The 23151-nt window shown below is 43.4% G+C and overlaps 1 protein-coding gene across 9 annotated transcripts in view; it reads left to right on the forward strand.

Moving 5' to 3' along the window:
• LOC117358641 (prominin-1-A-like) overlaps positions 1–23151 on the forward strand; it is a 256473-nt gene that overhangs the window by 146642 nt on the left and 86680 nt on the right. For all 9 annotated transcript variants that reach the window (XM_033940092.1, XM_033940091.1, XM_033940084.1 and 6 more), the window contains 4 exons: positions 4281–4433; positions 7801–7924; positions 13146–13237; positions 20380–20464. In XM_033940092.1, coding sequence (XP_033795983.1) covers positions 4281–4433; positions 7801–7924; positions 13146–13237; positions 20380–20464 — 454 coding nt within the window. The remainder of the gene's footprint in view (positions 1–4280; positions 4434–7800; positions 7925–13145; positions 13238–20379; positions 20465–23151) is intronic.

Raw genomic sequence — 23151 nt, forward strand, 5'->3', positions numbered from 1 at the left:
AGGCGTTGAGGCGATGAAGGATAGAAGGATTAGGGGCCGAAGGATGCCGTGAATGATCTTGAAAGCCAGGCAGGAGCATTTGAAATGAATTCTGGAAAGTACTGGGAGCCAGTGAAGATTGGTAAGTAGTGGGGAGATGTGATCAGATTTGCATTTTGAAAAAATCAGCTTGGCAGCAGTATTTTGGATAAGCTGGAGTCTGTGAAGACTTTTTTTTGTTAGGCATAGATAAATGGCATTACAGTAATCGAGTTTGGATAGGAAGATGGACCAGATCCAATATCGCTTTTTCCCTTGTGGGTTCCGTCACTATTTGAGCAGAGCCTCTTGAAAGGCATCCACAATCTTCCTAATTCTTTCGGACTCAGCAGACGGAACATTCCAGTCCGCATCCGACAGGTTGAAATCTCCCAACAGCAGCACCTCCTCTTTCCTTCCAAACTTTTAGATATCCACAATCGGATCCTTATCAATTTGCTCCGATTGAGTCAGAGGTCTATAGACTACACCCACGTAGATAGAAGTTCCATCTTCTCTTTTCAGAGCGATCCATATCGCTTCTTCCTCTCCCCAGATCCCCCTTGCATTTCGGTTGCTTGGATATTGATCCTTACATAGAGAGCTACTCCTCTACCTTTTTGACCATCTGTGTCCTTCCTAAAAAGATTATATCCCAGTATGTTTGCATCCCATCCAAAGACATGATTCACTGAACCATGTCTTTGTGGTGTTCCTTGTCTGTAGTTCATATATTGTAACTCATGTACTATACCATCATTACTGAAATTAATGTTCATATGTACATCAAAGCTGCTCATGTAAACTGCTCTGAATTGACTTCATTGTCATTAGTTAGCTTTAAATAAACAATAAAACATAGAAGTCCTTTGTACTTTTTACCTGGTATGTGGAACGAAAATTTTTTGTAAAACCCACGTCCAAACTTGCTTTATCCACAGAAGTGGTTTTGAAAAATACCTTTTTTATATATTACTATGGCAACTTGTGTACAATTGCCATGCTGATTATGTCTACTAAGCAGTAACCAGTCAACGAGCATTGGTTCATGCCTCTCTGCTCCTAGGCTTGCTCATGTTTTAGCCTCCCTTTTGTGTAGTAATGCTGCATTGGTAACCTAGAGCCTAGCTGACCCTTTACTGTTTAATCCCAGTATAACTGCATTATTTTCTCAATGACCTGGTAAAGGACCTAGACACTTGTATGAGGCTGGTGGAATAAAAAAGTTGTTGCCTACAAATCTGTAGAGTTGATTGTGTCTATGCTTTGGTGTAAATATTTATATCCTATTCTAATACCTTGAGTTCCTTTTCCTTTTTGATTCTTGGATTGGCTTGTTTTCTCAGTAAATGCCAGTAAATTAGAAATCCTTGCTTGTAAAATCAGTAACATCCACTTAGAAGATTCCCTCTCATGCATACTATTCTACGTCCCACCGAAAAGTTGGTCAAAAGCCAAAGAGGACTTTTGCGAATTCGTCCTACACAACTCTTTTAGTTCCTCCTAAAATATTATCGCAGGAGACATAAACATACATCTCGATGAAGAGGACAACACAGACACAAAAGAATTCAAAAACTTCCTATCCCTACTTAACTACAACCTCCCTCCCTCCGCACAAATTCACGAAAAAGGCCACCATCTAGACGTAGTAGCCATGTCCACAAAGGAACTCCCAGACCCCACCATCTCATTACCAGGAGGCACCTGGTGCCACGACATCTGGTCCGATCACTTCACTTTCTACTTCAAGCTAATCTGGTTCCAACGAAAACAAATTACCCATCCAAAAATAAAAAAAGAATATCTCACGAGAGGCCACATCAACCCAGATAACTACTGGGCGCAATATAAACTTCAAGCAGAGGTAAAGGAAGAAGTTGATTTTGGGGATCACTGGACCACTACCAGCACCTCTATTTTAGACAACATTGCACCTAAACATACCAGTAAAAGTAATGCAAATAAACACAACAAATGGTTCAACATCGATCTCCTAAAAATGAAACAGTTAGCCAGACGTCTAGAAAGAAAATGGAAAAAAACAGGAGATTTATCAGACTGTAACAATTGGAGAGCCAATATAAAAACCTACAAACAACTAATAAAAGATAAACGCAAAGCATTTTACTCAAACAAAATCAATTCATCCTGCAACAACTCACGAGGTGTTAATACAAAAGAGCTGTTCAATCTGGTTACTAACCTATTTGACACCACCCGCTACACTCTACCCACACACAACTCTAAATTACCCTCGGCGAACGACCTAGCCCTGCACTTTGACTCAAAAATTAAAAAACTAAGAAACAATTGCCCAACAGAAGAACCTAATGAACACCTTATAGCTAACACACAAGGAAATGAAACCCCTGCAGACATGTTCTGGGATTCATTTCAAGACATAGATTGGAATAACTATACCAAATTATACAACAAATACTCCAAATCATACTGCTTCCTGGACTCATGTCCCCCGGAAATCATGAAAGTGGCACCACTTGAATTTAAACTATCTCTACTGCACTACTTAGCCCATAACCTGAAAAACGGAAAACTCCTCACCAACAAAGGCCACATAATAATAACCCCTATCCTAAAAAATAGCAAAGAATCGTCAGCCCTAGTTTCCAATTACAGACCAATTGCTTCCATACCACTCTTTGTAAAGATCATGGAGGGGCTGGTACACTCCCAATTAATGGAATATCTAGACCAGTTCTCACTCCTGCATGAGACTCAATCCGGCTTTAGACCGCTTTTCAGCACAGAAACGGTAATTGCGGCCATATTAGATTACTTGCACCTACTTTTAAGCAAAGGTCTCAGTGCCCTGATCATGCAATTCGACATGAGCTCTGCCTTTGACCTTGTAGACCATGTGAATTTGCTACAGTGTCTAGACGCTATTGGCATCAGAGGCGAAGTGCTAAACTGGTTTCATGGTTTCCTTTCGTCCTGAGCCTATCAGGTTCGCTTCAACAATGACCTCTCCCAACACCTGGAGCAACCCATCCGGTGTTCCGCAAGGGTCCCCACTATCCCCTCTGCTTTTCAATATCTACATGACCTCACTGAGCGTTCAATTAACCCAGCTAGGGATAAAATTATTCAGTTACGCTGATGACTTCACAATTATTATCCCATTTGCCAACTCTATCTCGGAAACAATTCCAAAAGCATCAGAAGCCATAAACTTGATGGAACATTGGACGACAAACTTCAAACTCAAGCTCAATACTGAGAAAACAAAATTCTTTGTTGCTTCACCACACCCTCTTGACACCAAAACCCCACTAGACATCAACAAACATAACTACCCCATACAGCCCACCATTAAAATACTGGGTGTAACTCTGGACCAATGCCTCACCATGAAAGATCAGGTGGACTCCATAATCAAAAAGAGTTTTTTCACCCTCTGGAAACTTAAATCCATTAAAGCATACTTTGATAACTCTGTCTTCAGAATCTTGGTACAGAATCGTATTAAGTCAACTCAACTACTGTAACATCGTCTACTTATCAATCCCTCAAAAGAATATGCGACGATTGGAACTAGTGCAAAACACTGCGGTCAGACTAATCTTCGGTCTAAAGAAGTTCGATCACGTGACGCCATACTTCAAACAGCTACACTGGTTGCCGATGGAAGCTCGTGTAAAGTTTAAGTTCGCCTGCCTCTGTTTTAAAGTTTTCTACGGTCTAACCCCTAAATACATCACTGACCTATTCTCCTTCTCAGCCAACAAACACAAGAGAAGCTCCCACTCGCACTTCGTTTCTCCCCTGGTTAGAGGATGCAAACTAAAAAAACACCATGAGCATCTTCTCTCACATCAGGCTGCTCTATGGGGTAAAGACTTAGAACAACTCCTATTGCCCACCACTTATGAGATATTCAGGAAACGCCTCAAAACCCACCTATTCCCGAAAGACTTAGACAGCTGACCCACTTCCCTCTTTCCCCTCTCTTGCCCTTTCTCCCAATTGTTCCCCACATCCCTTAAGTTAATTCAACTTGTACGTCAACTCAACTTGTACCCCAATAATCTTTTGTAAACCGCATAGAACTTAACGGTATTGCGGTATATAAACTGTTATTATTATTATTAAATTATAAACTACTTATTTCTGTGCATTCAAGTAGACTTAACATAGAAACTGCAAATGTTTTCCTTTTATGTGTTGATCTTGAATAAAAAGAGTAATCGACTCTGCTTTAACGTTTTGCCTCTTTCTCTGCTTCCTCCCCATTGTAGATGGATTGTAGGACTCTGTTTATGTTGCATGGTGCTCCTAATTGTCCTATGCAACATTTTTGGAATGATCCTGGGATCTGCTGGACTCAAAGCACATGTGTCTCCTACCCAGCGGAGTGGTGTATCTAACTGTGGAGGGGAATTTTTTATGGCGTAAGAAGAATGCTGCATTTAGTTTTCTCTTAGCTGCAAATGGAAAGCCAGAAAACTTTTATGTAACTTCAGTTCAGATCACATATAGTAAATATTTGGGAAAGAGATCTGAATTAGAGAATGACAAGGGGACAAATTTTCCCCATCCCTGCAGGAAATCATTTTTCCCGTCCTGTCAGCGAGTTCTTTTCCTCACCCTGCCCCATTCCTGCAAACTTTAACCTCATCTGCACAAGCCTCAAACACTTTAAAAATCACTGTAGGGGTAATGAACTCAACTAATTCACTGTTGAGTGACTACAGATACAACTGCAAATCTTCCAAAAAGTCATTCCATAAAAATCAATAATAAATAAATATAATTTAATTTGCTTGCATCTATAATGGAACTCTACTCAGAGACATGAAGGCTGACAACTCCGCCTCACCACCCAATCATCGCAGTGTTCAAGCAATTTCCAACTGATACTCATAGTTGTTCTTTATATTGTCACTAGCTACTCGAACTATGAAAAAGAGTCTCTTTGTAAATCAATTCAAAGTATATTGAGAAAACTGAGACTTAGCTTTGAACTTTTTACTGGTTCCGACGTGCCACGTTTTGATACTGCTTCAGGGAACCAATATCAAGTTTAAATACGGGTTAAACTAAAGGTGAAGTCTCATTAATTTTGAACATGATAGCAATTACGCCAAACAAGGAAGAATTTGTTTGGCGTAATTGCTATCATGTTCAAAATTAATGAGACTTCACCTTTAGTTTAACCCGTATTTAAACTTGATATTGATTCCCTGAAGCAGTATCGAAACGTGGCACGTCGGAACCAGTATAAAGTTCAAAGCTAAGTCTCAGTTTTCTCAATATACTTTGAATTGATTTACAAAGAGACTCTTTTTCATAGCTCGAGTAGCTAGTGACAGTATAATGAACAACTATGAGTATCAGTTGGAAATTGCTTGAACACTGCGATGATTGGGTGGTGAGGCGGAGTTGTCAGCCTTCATGTCTCTGAGCACAGTTCCATTATAGATGCAAGTAAATTAAATTATATTTATTTATTATTGATTTTTATGGAGTGACTTTTTGGAAGATTTGCAGTTGTATCAAACACTTTAAAAGTATGTGTTTGAGGCTTCTGTGGTTAAGGCAGAGCTTACAGGGATGGGGCAGGGACAGAGAAAAAATTCATGGGGCTGGGATGGGGAAATTGAGTTCCTATGGAGACAGGGACAAATTTGTCCCCATGTCATTCTCAACACTGCACCACTCTAGAAATCAAGATGTAGTAAAAGTGACCCAAGTAAAGGACAATCAAGCCATTGTGACATCTCTGATGAGGTTGGCTCTTAGGCATTGGTGGACTAAAGCATTATGATGTCACAATACCATCTTTAGTCTGGTTATCAGAGCCTGAAGTTTTTCACATTATTTATTTATTCAATTTTCTATATTGTTCTCCCAAGTAGAGAATAACATGGGGACAAATTTTTCCCTGTCCCTGCGGAAACTCATGTTCCCATCCTGTAAGTTCTTTTCCTGTTCCTGCCCCATTCATGCAAGCTCAGTCCTCGTCTGCATAAGCCTCAAACTCTTTAAAAGCATAAGTGTTTGAGGCTTCTGCAGTTAAGGCAGAGCTTGCAGGAATGGGGCAGGAACTGGGTGACAAAACTCATGAGGAAATTAAGTTCCTGCGGGGATGGGGACAAATTTGTCCCCATGTCATTCTCTAATCTGAATTGATTTTCAACGCTTCATTTGTGGCATTAGTCAGCTGTTCCACCCTGGTCCCCTCCTCCCAACCTTTAGTCCAGCATCTCCCCTCCCTTTTCATTCCCTTCCTTAATCCCCCATGCACCAGAATTCTCTTTTCCATTCCCTATCACCCCCAGTCAGCATCAAACTCCTTCCTCTTCTCTGCCCCTGCAGGTGCTGTCCTATCTCTTCCTGGACTAAGCCCAGAGTTGTAAGCAGACTTTGCACAGCATTGTAACCTTTGAAGCACAGACCTGTGCTAAAGTACTGCTGTGTACTGCCTCCCTTTATAGGATTCTGGTCGGCGGAAGGATAGGATGTGAAATTGCTTGAGTGTGGGCCCCACACTGATGCTGAATCTAATTACAACTTCAGCCTTGGTCCAGGAAGCTTTTGTCTTGCACGCATTTGACTTGCCACCGGAAGAGAAAGAACATAGGGGAGAGATGCTAGACATGGGATAGGGGGTTAGGGAAAGGGAAAGGAGCTTTTTTCCTGTCCTTCCTTGCTGTTCTCTCTATATGCTGCCACCCTAGATAGACACCTAGTTCTAGTGACAGGGACAGCCCTGCCACTAGGTTATAAAATCAGTCCCTGTGTTGCAAATTGTTCTATATTCTAACAGAATGCAAGCAGAAATATAGTTGGCGAAAAGGGCGAACAGAATGCTAGGAATGATTAAGAAGAGGATTACGAACAGATCGGAGAAGGTTATCATGCTGCTGTACTGAGCCATGGTATGCCCTCAACTGGAATACTGCGTCCAGCACTAGTTGCTGTACATGAAGAAGGACACAGTACTACTTGAAAGGGTCCAGAGAAGAGTGACTAAAATGGTTAAGGGGCTGGAGGAGTTGCCGTACAGAGAGAGATTAGAGAACTGGGCCTCTTCTCCCTTGAAAAGAGGAGACAGAGAGGACATGATCGAAATATTCAAGATAATGAAGGGAATAGACATAGTAGATAAAGACAGCTTGTTCACCCTCTCCAAGGTAGAGAGAACGAGAGGGCACTTTCTAAAGTTAAAAGGGGATAGATTCCGTACAAACGTAAGGAAGTTCTTCACCCAGAGAGTGGTAGAAAATGGGAACGCTCTTCCTGAGGATGTTATAAAGGAAACACCCTCCAGGGATTCAAGACAAAGTTTGACAAGTTCCTTCTGAATCAGAGCAGGTAAGGCTAGTCTCAGTTAGGGCACTGGTCTTTGACCTAAGGGCTGCCGTATGAGCAGACTGCTGGGCACGATGGACCACTGATCAGACCCAGCAGTGGCATTCTTATGTTGGTCCTTTTACTGAGTGCGCATAAAGAGAGCTGTGATCTAATTGTGACAATGCTTGATATTATCGAGGGTAATTTTCAAACTGGGAGCACTGGGCCAAAAATTATACATACTTTCTACCTGCAAGCTTTGCACCAGTTTTCAAAACAAAATTGCATGCAGTCTTTGTCCCATTGCAAATAATATAAAAATTGGTCCTATAGTTCCTTGACAGATGTGCAAGAGACTTTCAGCTCTTCCATTAACCCTCTTTTAAGCGTTTTCTTACATGCACTGTGGCTAATTATCTTTGTGTGCACTGGAAAGCTAATTGCTGTGTTCTTCTGTAACAGGGGTGTTGGATTCAGCTTCATCTTTTCTTGGCTGCTGATGCTTGTAGTGCTGGTCTTGTTTCTAGTGGGTGGCAATTCATATACCCTCATCTGCATACCCTGGAGGGATCAAAAACTCTACCAGGTAATAATTTTGCATCTCTGCTGGGTTTCTTCTTGGAAGCACTAATATCAACAAATAATGGCAAGAAACCTCAATCTTTTGTCAAGACAATATACAAGCAGGTTTCTTATATACAACTAGTGTGGAAAAGAGAGGAAAAGGACCTCAGAAGCCTGCGCTATTTGACAAGTATGAACTTACAACATAATAAATGCAGGAATAGGTTCTCTTTTATTGGTCCAAAAACCTCTCCAGCTGAACGACTATAAAATGTATTTTTTATTATTTATTTTTCTTTTTCCATATCCATTATTTTTCAATTTTCAAACAGAGACAATCATTATAAACGATCAGCAAAAATCACACTTATTTGTGTGCTAGCCAAGTTCTGATTCGGCCCGACGGGACCCGTTTCACCAATTGTCTTCAGTGTTCTCCCCAGAAATTTTTTCCAGCCGGGTGGTATGAAAAAGTAGCCGGCTGGGGCGGGATGGGGAAATTTGTTGGTGGGGAAAATTAAAAAGTCCTTTTATTAAGGTGTGCTAGCCATTTTAACACACACTAAACGCTAACGTGTCCATTATAGTTTATGGAGGTGTTAGCGTTTAGTGTGCGCTAAAACGGCTAGCGCGCCTTAGTAAAAAGATCACTAAATGTGCACTATTTTTATTAGTTAATTGTTATTAATCATTTCCAATGCTCAATATGACTTTCTTTTTTAAGGTTTGACACTTAGGCAGTGTTCCAGTAGCATTTAAGCCACCCTTGATAAAAAGTAATGCAGATCCTCTTATTCTGAATAACTAATGACCAGTATCAAACCTTCCATTTCTTTCAAAACTACCGCACTTGAGAGAGTGGTATTCATCCAACTTAAAACTTGTTGAATCCAGCACTTGTTGTTCCTGCCTTGGGGCTCCTTATACAAAGCTGCAATAGCAATTCTGCCATAGCAAATGCACTGAAGCCCAAAGGAATTGAATGGACTTTAGTGCATTTGCCATGGGAGAATTGCTACTGTGGCTTTGTAAAAGGGGCCCTTACTGAATGAACTCCATACTAGTTACCTAGATACCAATGTTTCTCAACTTCTTCAAGCCAAGTACCCCCCTAAGTCTAACAAATACCAACTGAGTACCTTAGTCCAAGCTCCGTCCCTGACCCCACTCCCATTATAATAGTACTAATTGTAATGCAATTTCTTCCATTCATTTTTTCATGTACACACAACCCTACTGTACAACCATTAGAATACTCCTCCCCAATGTCAAAATTATAAAAATCCTATTAATACAAAAATAATAATAATGCAGAATACATTTATAAGTCCAACTTTAAAAGCAAGGATAAGCCTCCCCAAATACACCCCCAAACAATAAGATGTATAATCTAGAAAAGTGTTTCTCTACAGCACTGCAACTGCATCAATAACCCCAGGACTACCATACTAGGAAAACAATACCTTCTTTTAATAAATCTAAGGATACTAAGGAGAAAACATGTTCATTCAGGTGCAGCAGAGCAGAAAGATGCACACTAGTTCTATTCATGGTACTCGGGGGGGGGGGGGGGGAAGACATCCTTTAAAAAACAAGCTCAGGGTTTACAGTTTTTCCTCTATCTCCCTCAATAGCCCATCCTTCCACGTTATAACTTTGTACACCATTCAAAACACAGATGTCATATTCTAATGCACTTGTCTACGCCAGGCATCCTTGTCCATGCTGTACCAACCTGCTACAGATAAACTATAAAACTAAGCACAAAAACATTTTGCCATCCCTTGCCTCCAATAAATCAGCATATCTAAGACCATAATGCCTTAAAACCTCATATCGCCTATATATAATTTAATTTAATTCTTATATACTGCTAATACTGTATACAGCTCACATTGGGCAGTTAAAAATTATCACATTCTTCAAGCTTCCAGTCCCTGCTCTATTAAATAACACCAGTTACGACCCTCCCACTGCAGAATCTTTTTTCTTTTCTTTTTTTTTTGGGGGGGGGCAAGGTCGCAACTGGCTTTCACTATGTTTTATGTTCCCAAATACCGTATTTCACTCATATACCGCGCACCCGTGTAAAACGCGCACACGGGTATAGCGCGCGGGAAACTGTAATTTATGTAAATACATTTTTATATACCGCGCATGCCGCCCCGACTCTCCCGTTGCCACCCGACTCTCCTTTCGCCCGCCCCGACTCTCCTCTGGCCACCCCGACTCTCCTTTCGGCCACCCCGACTCTCCTTTCGCCCGCCCTGACTCTCCTCTCCCCCTTGAAGTCCTGTCCCCACCCTGAAAGCCTGATGCCCCCCCCTCCCCGACGTCCGATTCACCCCACCGCAGGACCGCTCGCACCCCCACCCCGAAGGACCGCTCGCACTCGCACCCCCACCCCGAAGGACCGCTCGCACCCCCACAGCCTCCCCACCCCCTCCCCATCATGGAGAAGCTCCTACCGTTGTCCTGCTGCTTCCTCTGCCGGCGGTCCCGGCCCTTCTGTGAGCCCTGCGTCTGCGCTGCTTCCTCTTCCGGCGGTCCCGCCTTTTCTCTGACGTCAAAGAAAGGGCGGGACCGCCGGTGCGAGTGCGAGCGGTCCTTCAGGGTGGGGTGCGAGCGGTCTTGCGGGGTGAATCGGACATCGGGGGGGAACTATGAAAAAAAAGGTGTAAAACGCGCTCACGCGTATAACGCGCATGGTTATGCACGGTTTGTAAAATTGTGTATAACACGCGCGTTATATGCGTGAAAATACGGTACTTGTAAATATAAATAAATAAATATGCTTAGACTTACAGACTTGTGTGTTTAAAGTCAAGGGTTGAATGGAGAGAGTTAATCCTAAATACCAGAAAGTCACAGGCAAATAATGAATCAGTTTAGTGGCACTCGGCGTCTCACCTCCTGGGGCTCCGGGGTACCGGCTGTAATGGACTTGGATTGCGTGTGTCTGGTTAGCAGTTCGGGGCTTGTGGGTGCTGCCAGAGCCAAGTTGCAGTGGGCAACAGGAGCCGGGCAGCCAGAGCCATGGCTGCCATGGTGCTCGCCCTGATGCCGGGCACCTTCCTCCTCCTCTATACCCGGTAGCCACTTGACTTGCCCCAAATCAATGCTGCGCAGGAGCTGCCGAAAGCGTTGCACAGTCAGCGAGCTGTTGTCGCTATAGCGCGTGAAAAGCACGTGCAACTGCTGCCGCTGAGCCAGCAACACCCGCTTCCGGTCCATGGCGGCCAGCTCCAGCTCTACACCGTTTCCACCACCAGCCGTGCAACGAGAACAAGGGCGGCAAGATGAGCATCGACAGCATCAGCCCTGCCCAGCCGCCCATTGTGCTTTTCGGCCACATGCGCCACGGCCGCCCACCCGACAAAGCGAAGCATCGACCACTCAGGCTGACGGGTTGACCCAATGCACACGCGCAAACCTTCTTAGCCTTGATCAATCCTGATAGCGTTCCAGGCCGCGCACCAACCCTCTTCCCCGCCCCTACTTCACCGTGAGCAGGGAGGGGTAATTTACATAGCGTTCGAGGCTGCGTGCCACAAACGCTATGCAAATTACCTCTCCCTGCTTACGGTGAAGGAGTAGGCGCAGGGAAGAGAGTTGGCGCTTGGCATGAACGCTATGCAAATTACTCCTCCCTGCTCACAGTGAAGGAGTAGGGGCAGGGAAGAGGATTGGCACACGGCTTCGATGCTGGTAGTGTGATGAGCAGGGCTGCTTGTAGATCTATGGATGAAAGATGACAGCCGGGCGCTCCCCTAAATTAGCTGGGCAGAGCGCCCGGCTAAAACACGCTAGGGAGAACACTGGTCTTGGCTTCCTCAGGGGTCTGAATTAAATACCGCAAAAAGATAAGATGCATATGAATCAATATCTACACTGGTTGTTAAAAGTAATCTATTGTCTCTGTTTGAAAATTGAAAAATAATGAATACAGAAAAAGAAAAATAATAAATACATTTTATACTCGATCAGCCTGAGAGGTTTTTGGACCAATAAAAGAGAATCGCCAGTGGAAGACCGCTTTTATCTGAAGCTTGGTATTTAACGGTGCTTTTCCTGGGCTGCCACTGCATCAGTCCCTCCCCAGCCCCCACTGCCCTCTGCATATGCATGGTTCTGGTGAAACAGCATGAAGGTGTGGAATTCTACCTCACTGTACATGCCTGAAAACTGAGCATGTGCAGGGATTGGGCCTCTCTCATACACATTCATTTTCACAAGAAAAAAATGTATGTAGGGGGAGTGGCCCAGGAAAAGCACCACTAACTGCCAGACTTTGGATGCAGGAGGACTTTTACTAGTGGTGATGGGGTGCTTGGGGGCCCTTATTAGCTCACCTATGTGGGGTCTTCAGGGGGAGCAAAAATTTGTGACCCCCATCCCCAAATCCAAGATCTGACTATGTCCCTTTTTCTGACTTAGTTATAGAAGAGTATTATTATTTTACAATGTTCCTCCTGCTTTAGAACATGCTTGACCTAGATTATTGCATGTGACTCCAGCATACTTCAACATTCTCCTGGCTTGACTGGATTTGCTTTGTCATCTACATGACATGAAATAACTATAACAAGGATAAGTGTATCATCCATTTAACAGCAGCTTAGGGTCCAGATGAAATTCCCCTAAGAGTGCTACAGGAAATAAAATGCTGTGACGATTGAGCTTCTTTACGAGTATTCAAAGGGGAATCTCTTGAAAAGGGAAGGAAATGTGCTGATATTTTATGATCCAAACAAAAGAAGCAGGATAGAAAATTGTACATCTTCAGTCTGATATCCATATCAGGGGAAAACAATAGAGCCCATTTATAAGGAATAAAAATGAACAAACTTTAGAAAGAACAATGTGTTTTCCGCAGAACTGCAGTATGGATATGGACATATAAATCCTATCAAGCCAATATGGTTACAATATTGCCCCTATCTGAAAATAAATGTAATTATCTCAGTCTTCTATTATATCTAGCCTGTTAGGCAGGTAATTTATCTGGTAGAATTAAATGTGTAGTCAGTTTTTGACACTCCCTGCCTTTAAGCATCCGGGCTGAGATTTGGAGGGGAGGAGGTGCATCAGGATTGATAGCTTTTGGATGGCTTAGTGCCCTTTAGAACTGGACATGCAAATCAATGGCACCTAGCCATCTTGAATACTCATTGCTGTGATTTTTAATAATTCTATGATACTTTCTAAGAAGAAATAACAGTTTTCCACTCAATTTTCTATAGCTTCTCGATACACCAAATCTGATTCCAGGTTTCAATTTGTCAAACAGTCTTGGTCTGCAGAACACACCTGTGAATATATCGAGCCTCTACAGGTGAGTACTCCATGCTGTGACCATAGCTCTGGGAAAAATGAAATGGTACATTAACATTATATGTAAATATTTAATTGCTGCATACAGAGAATTTATCTATGTATCTGTCTAGGCTTGAATATTTTTCAAATGAAAGGAACCGATGGTGTTTTTTTATTTTATCATAATTTACTTTCTTTCCTGGGGAGTCTATGAAATGATTTACAACAGTATTAAAACACTAAGGCCCAGATTCTGTACAAGTCCTAGAACAACTAGGACTTGTACATACATCATAGATTATAAATCAATCAATGCAAACAGTTCACAGTAGTGCTTCCCGATTCAAATTGATTCACCGATTCACTTCTAGTGAATCGATTCGAATCGATTTGTTTTCGGAAAAAATCGAACTTACCGATTCGTCGGCCCCCTTGCTAGAGACCCATTCGGGCTTTCCCTCTGCCACTGGAGTCCTTCCATATAATGTAACTTCCGGTTTTGCAAAACCGGAAGTTACGTCAGAAGCAAGGACTCCGGTGGCAGAGGGAAAGCCCGAACGGACCTCTTTATGCAGATCGGCGGCAGCAAGGTTCTCTCCTCCCTAGCCAGAAGTATTTCTCCTCTCCTCCCTGGCCAGGCAAAAACGGCGGTAGCGAATGCGATTCACTATCCTGCCACTATTCCGGACGTCTTCTCTCCATTCGGCTGCCCATGCGGAAACAGGAAGTTTTCACTGAGGATGGGCCACAGTGGAGAGAAAATGCAAGGAGTGGTGGCAGGAGTGGATCGCTAAATAACTACCACCACCGGCAACATGTAACATCAAAATAAAGGTAGATGGGGGGGGGGGGAGTAGGGAGATGGACTTAGGGGAGTTGGTGGACTGGAGGAGAGATGGGGAGAAGATGGATGGGAGAGATGAACTTGGTGAAGGGGGGAAAATGGACTTGAGGGAGATCATGGAGGGGAGATGGACTTGGGGAGAGGGAGAGATGGGGGAGTTGGTGGACTGGAGAGGGAGAGATAGGGCGAAGATGGATGGGAGAGATGAACTTGGTGGAGGGGGACAGATGGATGGGAAGGATGCTGGATGAAAGGGTAGTTGAGAAAAGGAGAGATGGTGGATCTGGGGATGGTGGGGTCCATCACTGCAGCTACGAGAATAGAGACGAAAAAAGGAAAGATGCTAGACCTCCGGGGGAGAGGAGGGAAATAGAAGGGGAGGACAGAGATGGAAGATGGATGGTTACCACGGAAAAAGAAGAAAACGACAAATGGGCAAGAAACCCTGGCAAGAGAGTTATCAGAAGACGATTATTGCAGAGTTTGGGACCAACATGATTTGAAAAATGACCAGACAACAAAAGGTAGAAAAAATAATTTTATTTTCTGTTTTGTGATTACAATGTGTCAGATTTGAAACTTGTATCCTGCCAGAGCTGGTGTTAGACCGCAAACGTGAGCTAGGATTTAACAGAGAGAGGAAAAGTCTTTTTGTTTGTTTATTTTGTTTATACCACAGTGCCAGTGTGGATAGGAGAGGGCAAAGGAGGTGAACAGGATGTTTGGAAAAAAACACCCAATTGGGCAGGAAAATCCAATTGAATCGAAAAATTGATTCAATAGGCTGAATTGAATAGAAATATTTTTTCCTGAATCAGGTAGCACTAGTTCACAGCTCTCCATATTAAATCCAAACACCAGAATTAGTCATAAATATCATTCATTGGAATGCTTCTGTAAAAAGTGTAGTCTTGAGCATTTTCTTAAACTTCTGAATATCAGACAGAGCTCTTTGCAGTCCAGTTAATTTGTTCTACAGCGTTGCTCCTATGATGGAAATAACTGAGGCTCTCGTATTCTCATAATGCACTTTTGAGAAGTGTATAGAATCTGAGCCATAGGTGTGGGGCTACCAATAATCAGCAGCACATAACTGCTGAGGCCATAGTTGGCAATTTTGTGGGCTGGTCTGGGGGCAGGGTCGTTGAAGCAGTCAAAACTGGTTTAGTGACGATCGCTAACTTTAGTTCATCTGGGCCTGGGTCTGCAGCTATTGATCAAGGGAATCTCTATATGAAACACTTTTGTATAGTGAAGAATACTTTTATTATCATTACTAGTCTTTAAGCCCGTTACATTAACGGATGCTAGAACATATGTGTGTGTGTGTGTCTGTCTTTATTTCTTTCTCTCTCTCTCCTTAGCCGCTTTCTTTCTTTCTGCCTTTATTTTTCCTTGGTTGTCCTCTGTTCCTTTTTCTTCACCCCCCCTGTCCATCAGCATCTCTTTCCTTCTCCCCCTGTCCAGCAGTAGGCATCCCTTCCTTTTTTATCCCCCCTCCTCCTTCTTATCCCTATGATACTCTTACCTTGCTCTGTCCCTGATCAGAGGTTCCCGACAGCCGCCCAGTTGCACCCATTGGAAAAGTTCTCACTGCCGCATCCCGCACCCCTCCTGACGCGGCTCCCGCTGTCCTTTCTGTCTGTCTGTGTCCCTGGCCCCCTTTGCCTGTCTGTCTTTATGTGTATCTCCCTGCCCCTGTGTCTTTCTTCTTTATCCCTCTGTCTGTCTGTCCAAAGCAGCATTCCCCCTCCATTTCCCTCCCCCCCACCAGTTCCCTGTGCAGCAGCATTAGCGTTTCCTCTACCCCCCCTTTCCCTTCCCGCGGTCCAGACTACAAACGTGGTGATTACAGCAGCGCTTGCATCAGTCTCCACATGCTGCTTCGGGTCCTTCTACTGCTCTGATTTACTCTGGCACGTCCCTGATGACATCATCAGAGACGCGGCAGAGCAAATCAGGGCAGTAGAAGGGCCCGAAGCAGCGTGTGAAAACTGATGCACACGCTGCTGGAATCGCCATTCGGGCCCGCAGGAAGAGAAGGGGGTGGGTGTCAAAGGAGGAACAGAGATCGGCGGCGGCAGGAGGAACGGAGATCGTCGTCTGGCTGCGGTCCGGCTTGTGGAGAGCAGGGAGGCTGTGGAGAAGAGAAGGGGATGGGTGGCAAAGGAGGAACGGAGATTGTCGTCTGGCTGCGGTCGGGCTTGTGTAGAGCAGGGAGGCTGTGACGTATTAAGCGAGCAGGTGGTGACGTAAAACCCGCGCATGCGCACTCGTGTTTTTGCGACGGATCAGGGAACACGTTTTTTTAGTGCGCATGTGCGGCCTATCATTTTATTATATTAGATTGTCTGCAGTGTGGACTAATTCATCTTGTGCATCTTCATTATCATCATCATGTTGGCCAATTACAGAGAAGGCTTTCACAGAGGTGGAATCATTGTCTGTTGTTGTAACAATTTTTCATTTGATGGCAAACTTTGTTTGAATTTCTTTGAGAACTTATGATCTGAGGAAAGGGATGTTACTAGTGGTGTGCCTCAAAGTTCTATTCTTGGGCCTGTTCTTTTTAACAATTTTATAAGCAATATTGCTGAAGGGCTTTCAGGTAAGATTTGCCTCTTTGTGGATGATACCAAAACCTGAAATAGAGTAGACATCCCGGATGGTGTGAATAACATGAAGAAAGACCTAGCGAAGCTTGAAGAATGGTCTAAAATTTGGCAGCTAAAATGTAATGCTAATTAATACAAGGTCATGCTAAGTAATACAAGGTCATGCATTTGGGCTGCAAAAACCCGAAATAACGGTACTGTCTAGGGCAGTGGTCTTAAACTCAAACCCGTTGCAGGGCCACATTTTGGTTTTGTGGGTACTTGGAGGGCCGCAGAAAAAAATAGTTTATATCTTATTAAAGAAATGACAACTTTGCATGAGGTAAAACTCGTTACAGTTTATAAATCTTTCCTTGATTGCTTCTGATAATTTCAGCTATACACCGCTGAAAGCAGTGCAACATGCAGAAAGTGAAGTTTAGATAGTTTTTCACTTTCTGCATGTTGCACTGCTTTCAGCTGTGTATAGCTGAAATTATCAGAAGCAATTAAGGAAAGATTTATAAACTATAAAGAGTTTTACCTCATGCAAAATTGTGATTTAGATTCTAAAGTATCAACTGCAAGAGACAAGATTTTGGTATAGTCCTCTAGGCTTTTTTGTAGAGGAGAGAATCAATATCCGACTTGTGCCTGGAAAACTTGTGCCTTAAGTGTCCAGTGGTCGCGTCCACAACCGCCTTCAGCTCTCATCTCCTCTAGCACCGGACACAACTGCCATTTTACATCAAACAGTCACTGCCAGGAGAGGTGATGAATTTCACGAGAGTTCACGAAATTATGTACACACGCACAAGCTGCACTGCCTCCAATGGTTACCTTACATTCTGGAACGTTGCCCACCTCACTGCTGTAATCTCACGCAAGCACTTTCCTGCGTCTGTATGTGATTTTCCTCTCCACTCCACCTCACAATTGCATTCAGACACAGGAAAGCGCTTGCATGAGGTTACAGCATTGAGACGGGCAATGTTCCAGAACAATGGTAACATATCGAGGGCCTCAAAATAGTACCTGGCGGGCCACAGGGCCACAAGTTTGAGACCACTGGTCTAGGGAGTGAAGAACTTATGTGCACAACAGAAGAGTGAACGTAAGAACATAAGAAATGCCGCTGCTGGGTCAGACCAGTGGTCCATCACGCCCAGCAGTCCGCTCACGCGGCGGCTCTTTTGGTCAAAGACCAGTACCCTAACTGAGACTAGCCTTACCAGCATACGTCCTTGTTCAGTAGGAACTTGTCTAAGTTTGTCTTGAATCCCTGGAGGATGTGAGACTTGGGTTTGATTGTATGTGATGATATTAAAGTGGCCAAACAGGTTGAAAAGGTGACAGCGAAAGCTAGAAGGATGCCAGGGTGCATAGGAAGAGGTATGGCCAGTAGGGTAAAGGATGTATTGAAGCCCCTGATGAGACCTCATTTAGAATATTGGGTAGAATTTTGGAGATTGCACCTTCAAAAAGATATAAAAAGAATGGACTCGGACCATAGGGAAACTACTAAAATGGTACATGGTCTTCATCATAAGGTGTATGGGGACAGACTTAAAGATCTCAATATGTATACTTTGGAGAAAAGACGAGAAAGGGGAGATATGATAGAAATGCTTAAATACCTATGTGGTGTAAGTGCACATGAGTTGAGTCTCTTTCATTTGAAAGGAAGCTCTGGAATGAGAGGGCATAGGATGAAGTTAAGAGGCGATAGGCTCAGGAGTAATCTAACAAAATACTTTTTTACGGAAAGGGTGGTAGATGTGTGGAACAGTCTCATGGAAGAGGCAGTGGAGAAAGAGACTGTGTCTGAATTCAAGGGATAGGCACGTGGGATCTCTTAGAGAGAGGAAGAGATAATGATTACCTCAGATGGGCAGACTGGATGGGCCATTTGGCCTTTATCTGCCATCATGTTTCTATGTTTTTAATGTCATATGTGTGGGAACCCTACAGTCTTGGAGCTAGGCAAGCAGGTTTCTTCTCTAAAGACTATTAATCCAGTGGAGAGTCACCCAAATGTAAAATTTTCCTTGAGATGACCAGCACATGAGGAATCTCTTTCATTTGAAAGGAAGCTCTGGAATGAGAGGGCATAGGATGAAGTTAAGAGGTGATAAGCTCAGGAGTAATCTAATGAAATATTTTTTTACAGAAAGGGTGGTAGATGTGTGGAACAGTCTCATGGAAGAGGTGGTGGGTACAGAGATTGTATCTGAATTCAAGGGATAGGCATGTGAGATCTCTTAGAGAGAGGAAGAAATAATGGTTACTGCGGATGGGAAGACTGGATGGGCTATTTGGCCTTTATCTGCCGTCATGTTTCTATGTTTCTAATGCCAAATGTGTGGCAACCCTACAGTTTTGGAGCTAGGCAAGTAGGCTTCTTCTCTAAAGTCTATTAATCCAGTGTAAAATTTTCCTTGGGATGACTGCTTCATCTCCACTTCAAAGTGACCCAACTTATCACTGTTCTGTTTGGCTGGAGACCAGTAACAGTGTAGGAAATTAAAAGTTAAGATTGCTTATACTGTTTGTTAAGCTCAATGCACTTACAAAACATGCCATTACAGAATACTGGCTTAGTACCTAGCTTTTAGCATTCTTTGTAGAATTGACTCTATAGTGACTTAAATAGACATTCCACATACAATAAAATACAGTGGTACCTTGGTTTACGAGCATAATTCGTTCCAGAAGCATGCTCTTAAACCAAAACACTCGTATATCAAAGCAACTTTTCCCATAAGAGTTAGTGTAAACTTGAACAATTCGTTCCACATCCCCCAAAACTTAATTACCATTAGGGATGCCTCCACCGCTGCCTCTGCCACAGACCCATCCACACGGCTCCTCCAATTCTCCTCCTCTGCTGCTGTTCACTGCCTCTCACTGCGAGTGGTGCTGGCTAAGCAAACACCGCCGCCGCCTCAGAGCCCGATTGGACACTGTTGGCTCTGCCGCTCCCGGACGCTGCACCCCCCCCCTCCAGATGCCACTACCCCCTCTGCTGGGACTCTCAAGTGCTGGCTCACTCCTGCCGGACGCACCCCGACTTTCATGCTCCACCCGAGGCCACCGGCGCTGCTATTGCCTCTTCCCCCCCTCCCCGACTGACCCTGTCCTTACCCCTGCACCGCCGGTGATAAAAGTGCCTGCTGCCGGTCTGCTGCTGAGCCTTGAGCATCTGCGCATGCTCAGGCCTTCTGGATCTCATATAGTCACAGATTCTCATGAGAATTCGGTGAGGATGAGATCCAGAAGGCCTTGAGCATGCGCAGATGCTCAAGGCTCAGCAGCAGACCGGCGGCAGGCACTTTTATCACTGGCGGTGCAGGGGTAAGGACAGGGCCAGTCGGGGAGGGGGGGGAAGAGGCGATAGAAGCGCCGGTGGCCTCGGGGGGAGCAATACTGTTGGTTCCCGCGGTCGGGTCGGGTCGGATGGGGGCTCGCAAATTGAGTCGATGCTCGGTTTACGAGTCAAAAGTTTGCTGAGTGTTTTGCTCATCTTGCAAAACACTCGCAAACCGGGTTACTCGTAAACCGAGGTTTGACTGTATACCTGTTTGGTCTGCATAAACTCTTGACTGCATAACACATTATTATTATTGAGCCTATATTATTCAGTGTGCTCAGACTTTATGGATTTTACATCATACCAAGGCCTTGCACACATCTATGGTAATCTGTTGGTTCCCTGTTTTGCAGTGATTGCCACAATGATAAATCTTTATGGAGCACCCTTAAACTGGATCAGGCATTCTCCTTGGATAAGATACTGAACATTAGCCAGGTCAGTAATACTGGAGATCCCTGCAGTAGCAGAAATGTCAAGTTTTATTATTATTGCCAAATGGCTGAAATAACATGCTACTTCCCTCTCCTTTCCTCTCTGATTTTTCTTACCTTTTTTCATTCTCCATCATTGTGTGCCACTGTATGGTTTTTGCCAATATATATAGTAGGATAATATTTTGTGATCATTTGTGAACTGAGTTTGAAGTTTCTGCAACAAAGCAGAAATGAAATTCAAACTCATCTGAGAGATCTGTAAAATGAAGGTAACAATGAGTCTTGTCTAGCATTTGGCTGGCTGGCTAGATAGACAGTAGATAGTAAAATCCAAAACAACAAAACAGAGGTAAGTGTACCACAAAAAAAGCATGCAAAAGAAAAAAGTGTGAACAAAGACCCCAAAATATAGAGCTTTGTGTTTGAAAAAATGATATAATAACATTTGGTAATTACACTGGATGTTAAATCATTTTTCAAGTAGAAGAGTTCTGTTTTGTCTTTTTGATTTGGAGGGGAGGTGCTTTGTGCCCACCCTTTTCTTCTGTCTAGAGATAATAAAACCAGACAAACCATATCATGCAACCGAACTGACGTTTTCAAACTACATGTATTACTTCGAAATCCATGGGTACTTTTTTTTAATGTGCATTCTGTGTTCCCATTTTCAAAGCGACAGTGCATATGTAATTAACACTTGAAAAGTGCTGAAGGAAACAGTACCCCCAGAGACCTTTCACCTGCTTTTTCTGCAGATACTTTTTCTGTTACAGCATTTACAATTCTGAAAATACAAAACTGTGCATTTAGTTTAATGCTATAGAAATATACATGAAATAAATAGAAACACATGTGTGAAAAAATGATTAAGGGACACAATCCTTGTAAATGAGGTGCAATGTGATGTGGAATGATGTGTGAAAATAGAAAATATAAACGTGAGGGTATTACAACAGAGAATGATATTTCTACAGTTGATTACCGTTGCAAAGCAATAAGAGTTTTGGTATATTTTCTCATCTTGTCTGCAGTTAATTACAGCTGCCAGTTTATTGACAGTAATAGGCACTATTTTGGATTTGCACGCAGATCTGCACTATATTATAACATAGTGCAACTAAATTGTCTCATGCACAACCCAAAAGGGTTGGGAGAAGCTTGGGCAGGACTCAGGTGTTCCAAAAATTTCAATATAGTGTTACAGAATACTGGGATTACATGCCCAACTTGTGTACCAGGATTTACACAGGGTTTCAGCAGGTGTAAATCCTTAAGGCACAGGAATACATGCTAAATGCCATGCTATAATAAGTGCTCCGTAGAGAATGACATGGGGACAAATTTTTCCCCGTCCCTACAGGAACTCATTTTTCCGTACCGTTCCGACGAGTTATTTTCCTATCTCTGCCCCTGCCCCATTCCTGCAAGCTCCGTCCTCAACTGCACAAGCCTCAAACACTTTAAAATCATAAGTAGCAACATTCTAGAAGTCAGATTGTGATGTCATAATGCCTCATTCCACCAATGCCTAAGCTTTGTCCTCATCTGCACAAGCCTCAAACACTTTAAAATCATAAGTAGCAACATTCTAGAGCTCAGACTGTGATGTTATAATGCCTCATTCCTTAGCAACAGCAGCAGATGAATCCAGAGACCAGTGGGATAGCACACATCTACCAGCAGGTAGAGATAGAGAAATTGATTAACAGGTGGTCCTATTGGCTGGCACATCTCCTGCATCTTCAGTATGCTCTATCTCCCAGCAGGTGATGGTCACTATTCAACTAGCTCCTGGATTCTGGCTGTGACTGGATAGTTATTTTCTCCTATTGAGGTTTCTCTTAAGTGAAACAGGGTGTCCGGCTGAACGGTGCTGGGTTTAGGGGTACACCTGGGTCCGTCCCCCCCACCAAGGTCCCTGCCTCACCCTCCCTCTAATGATAGAGGGTCTGACTGGATCTCGATTTTTCTTCTTTCCTTTCACTGTAAAAAAAAAAAAAAGAGAGACCACAGTGACTATTAAACAATTCTGCCCTCATAGTGCTGAGCAACTGGCATCTCCCGGCACTATCAACAAACCTGTGACTATATGTTTTATTTGCACTTCTTTTCTGGTTTCTAGTTGTGAGCTGCGGGTTCGGTGTGAGTCTACAGAAGGAATATGTTTTTTATCAAATGCTATATTTTGTAGAGTTGTGGAAATGGTTTAGTGACTAACAAATAAATTTACATTTTTATGAAGTTTATTCAGTAAAGGGCTTCGGGTGTATGGATAGAACTCCATTGATGGAACTAGTGCCTTCCCGCGTATTGTAGGCGCACGCTTGTTTTCATACTCTGGCAGCAGCGCCACAGCGGTAGTGGGCTTTCTCCCCAAGGCGGACTCTGCTTGGCAGTTCCCGTGGCCGTGTGGAAGTAAATATTTGGACGGCTGCGGGTGTTCTTCACATAGCCAGTTCCTGACTGAGCGCAAGAGGCATGTGCTTATTTTCTTAAGTTAAGAACAAAGCAGCATTCATTTATTTCTCTCCAATGTTCATTTGAAGCATTTTATACCATGACAGTGGGAAAAATATTTTAATGGTTGGCTCTGGGTAGGTTTTTAATGCATTGTTGATAGAGCCAGCTCATTTCAGCATGAAACAGGCACACGCTTGGGTCTCCAGCGCTAGCAGGAGCACTGCAGCA

This window comes from Geotrypetes seraphini, chromosome 4 (genome assembly GCF_902459505.1).
Source record: "Geotrypetes seraphini chromosome 4, aGeoSer1.1, whole genome shotgun sequence".
Classification (NCBI taxonomy): domain Eukaryota; kingdom Metazoa; phylum Chordata; class Amphibia; order Gymnophiona; family Dermophiidae; genus Geotrypetes; species Geotrypetes seraphini.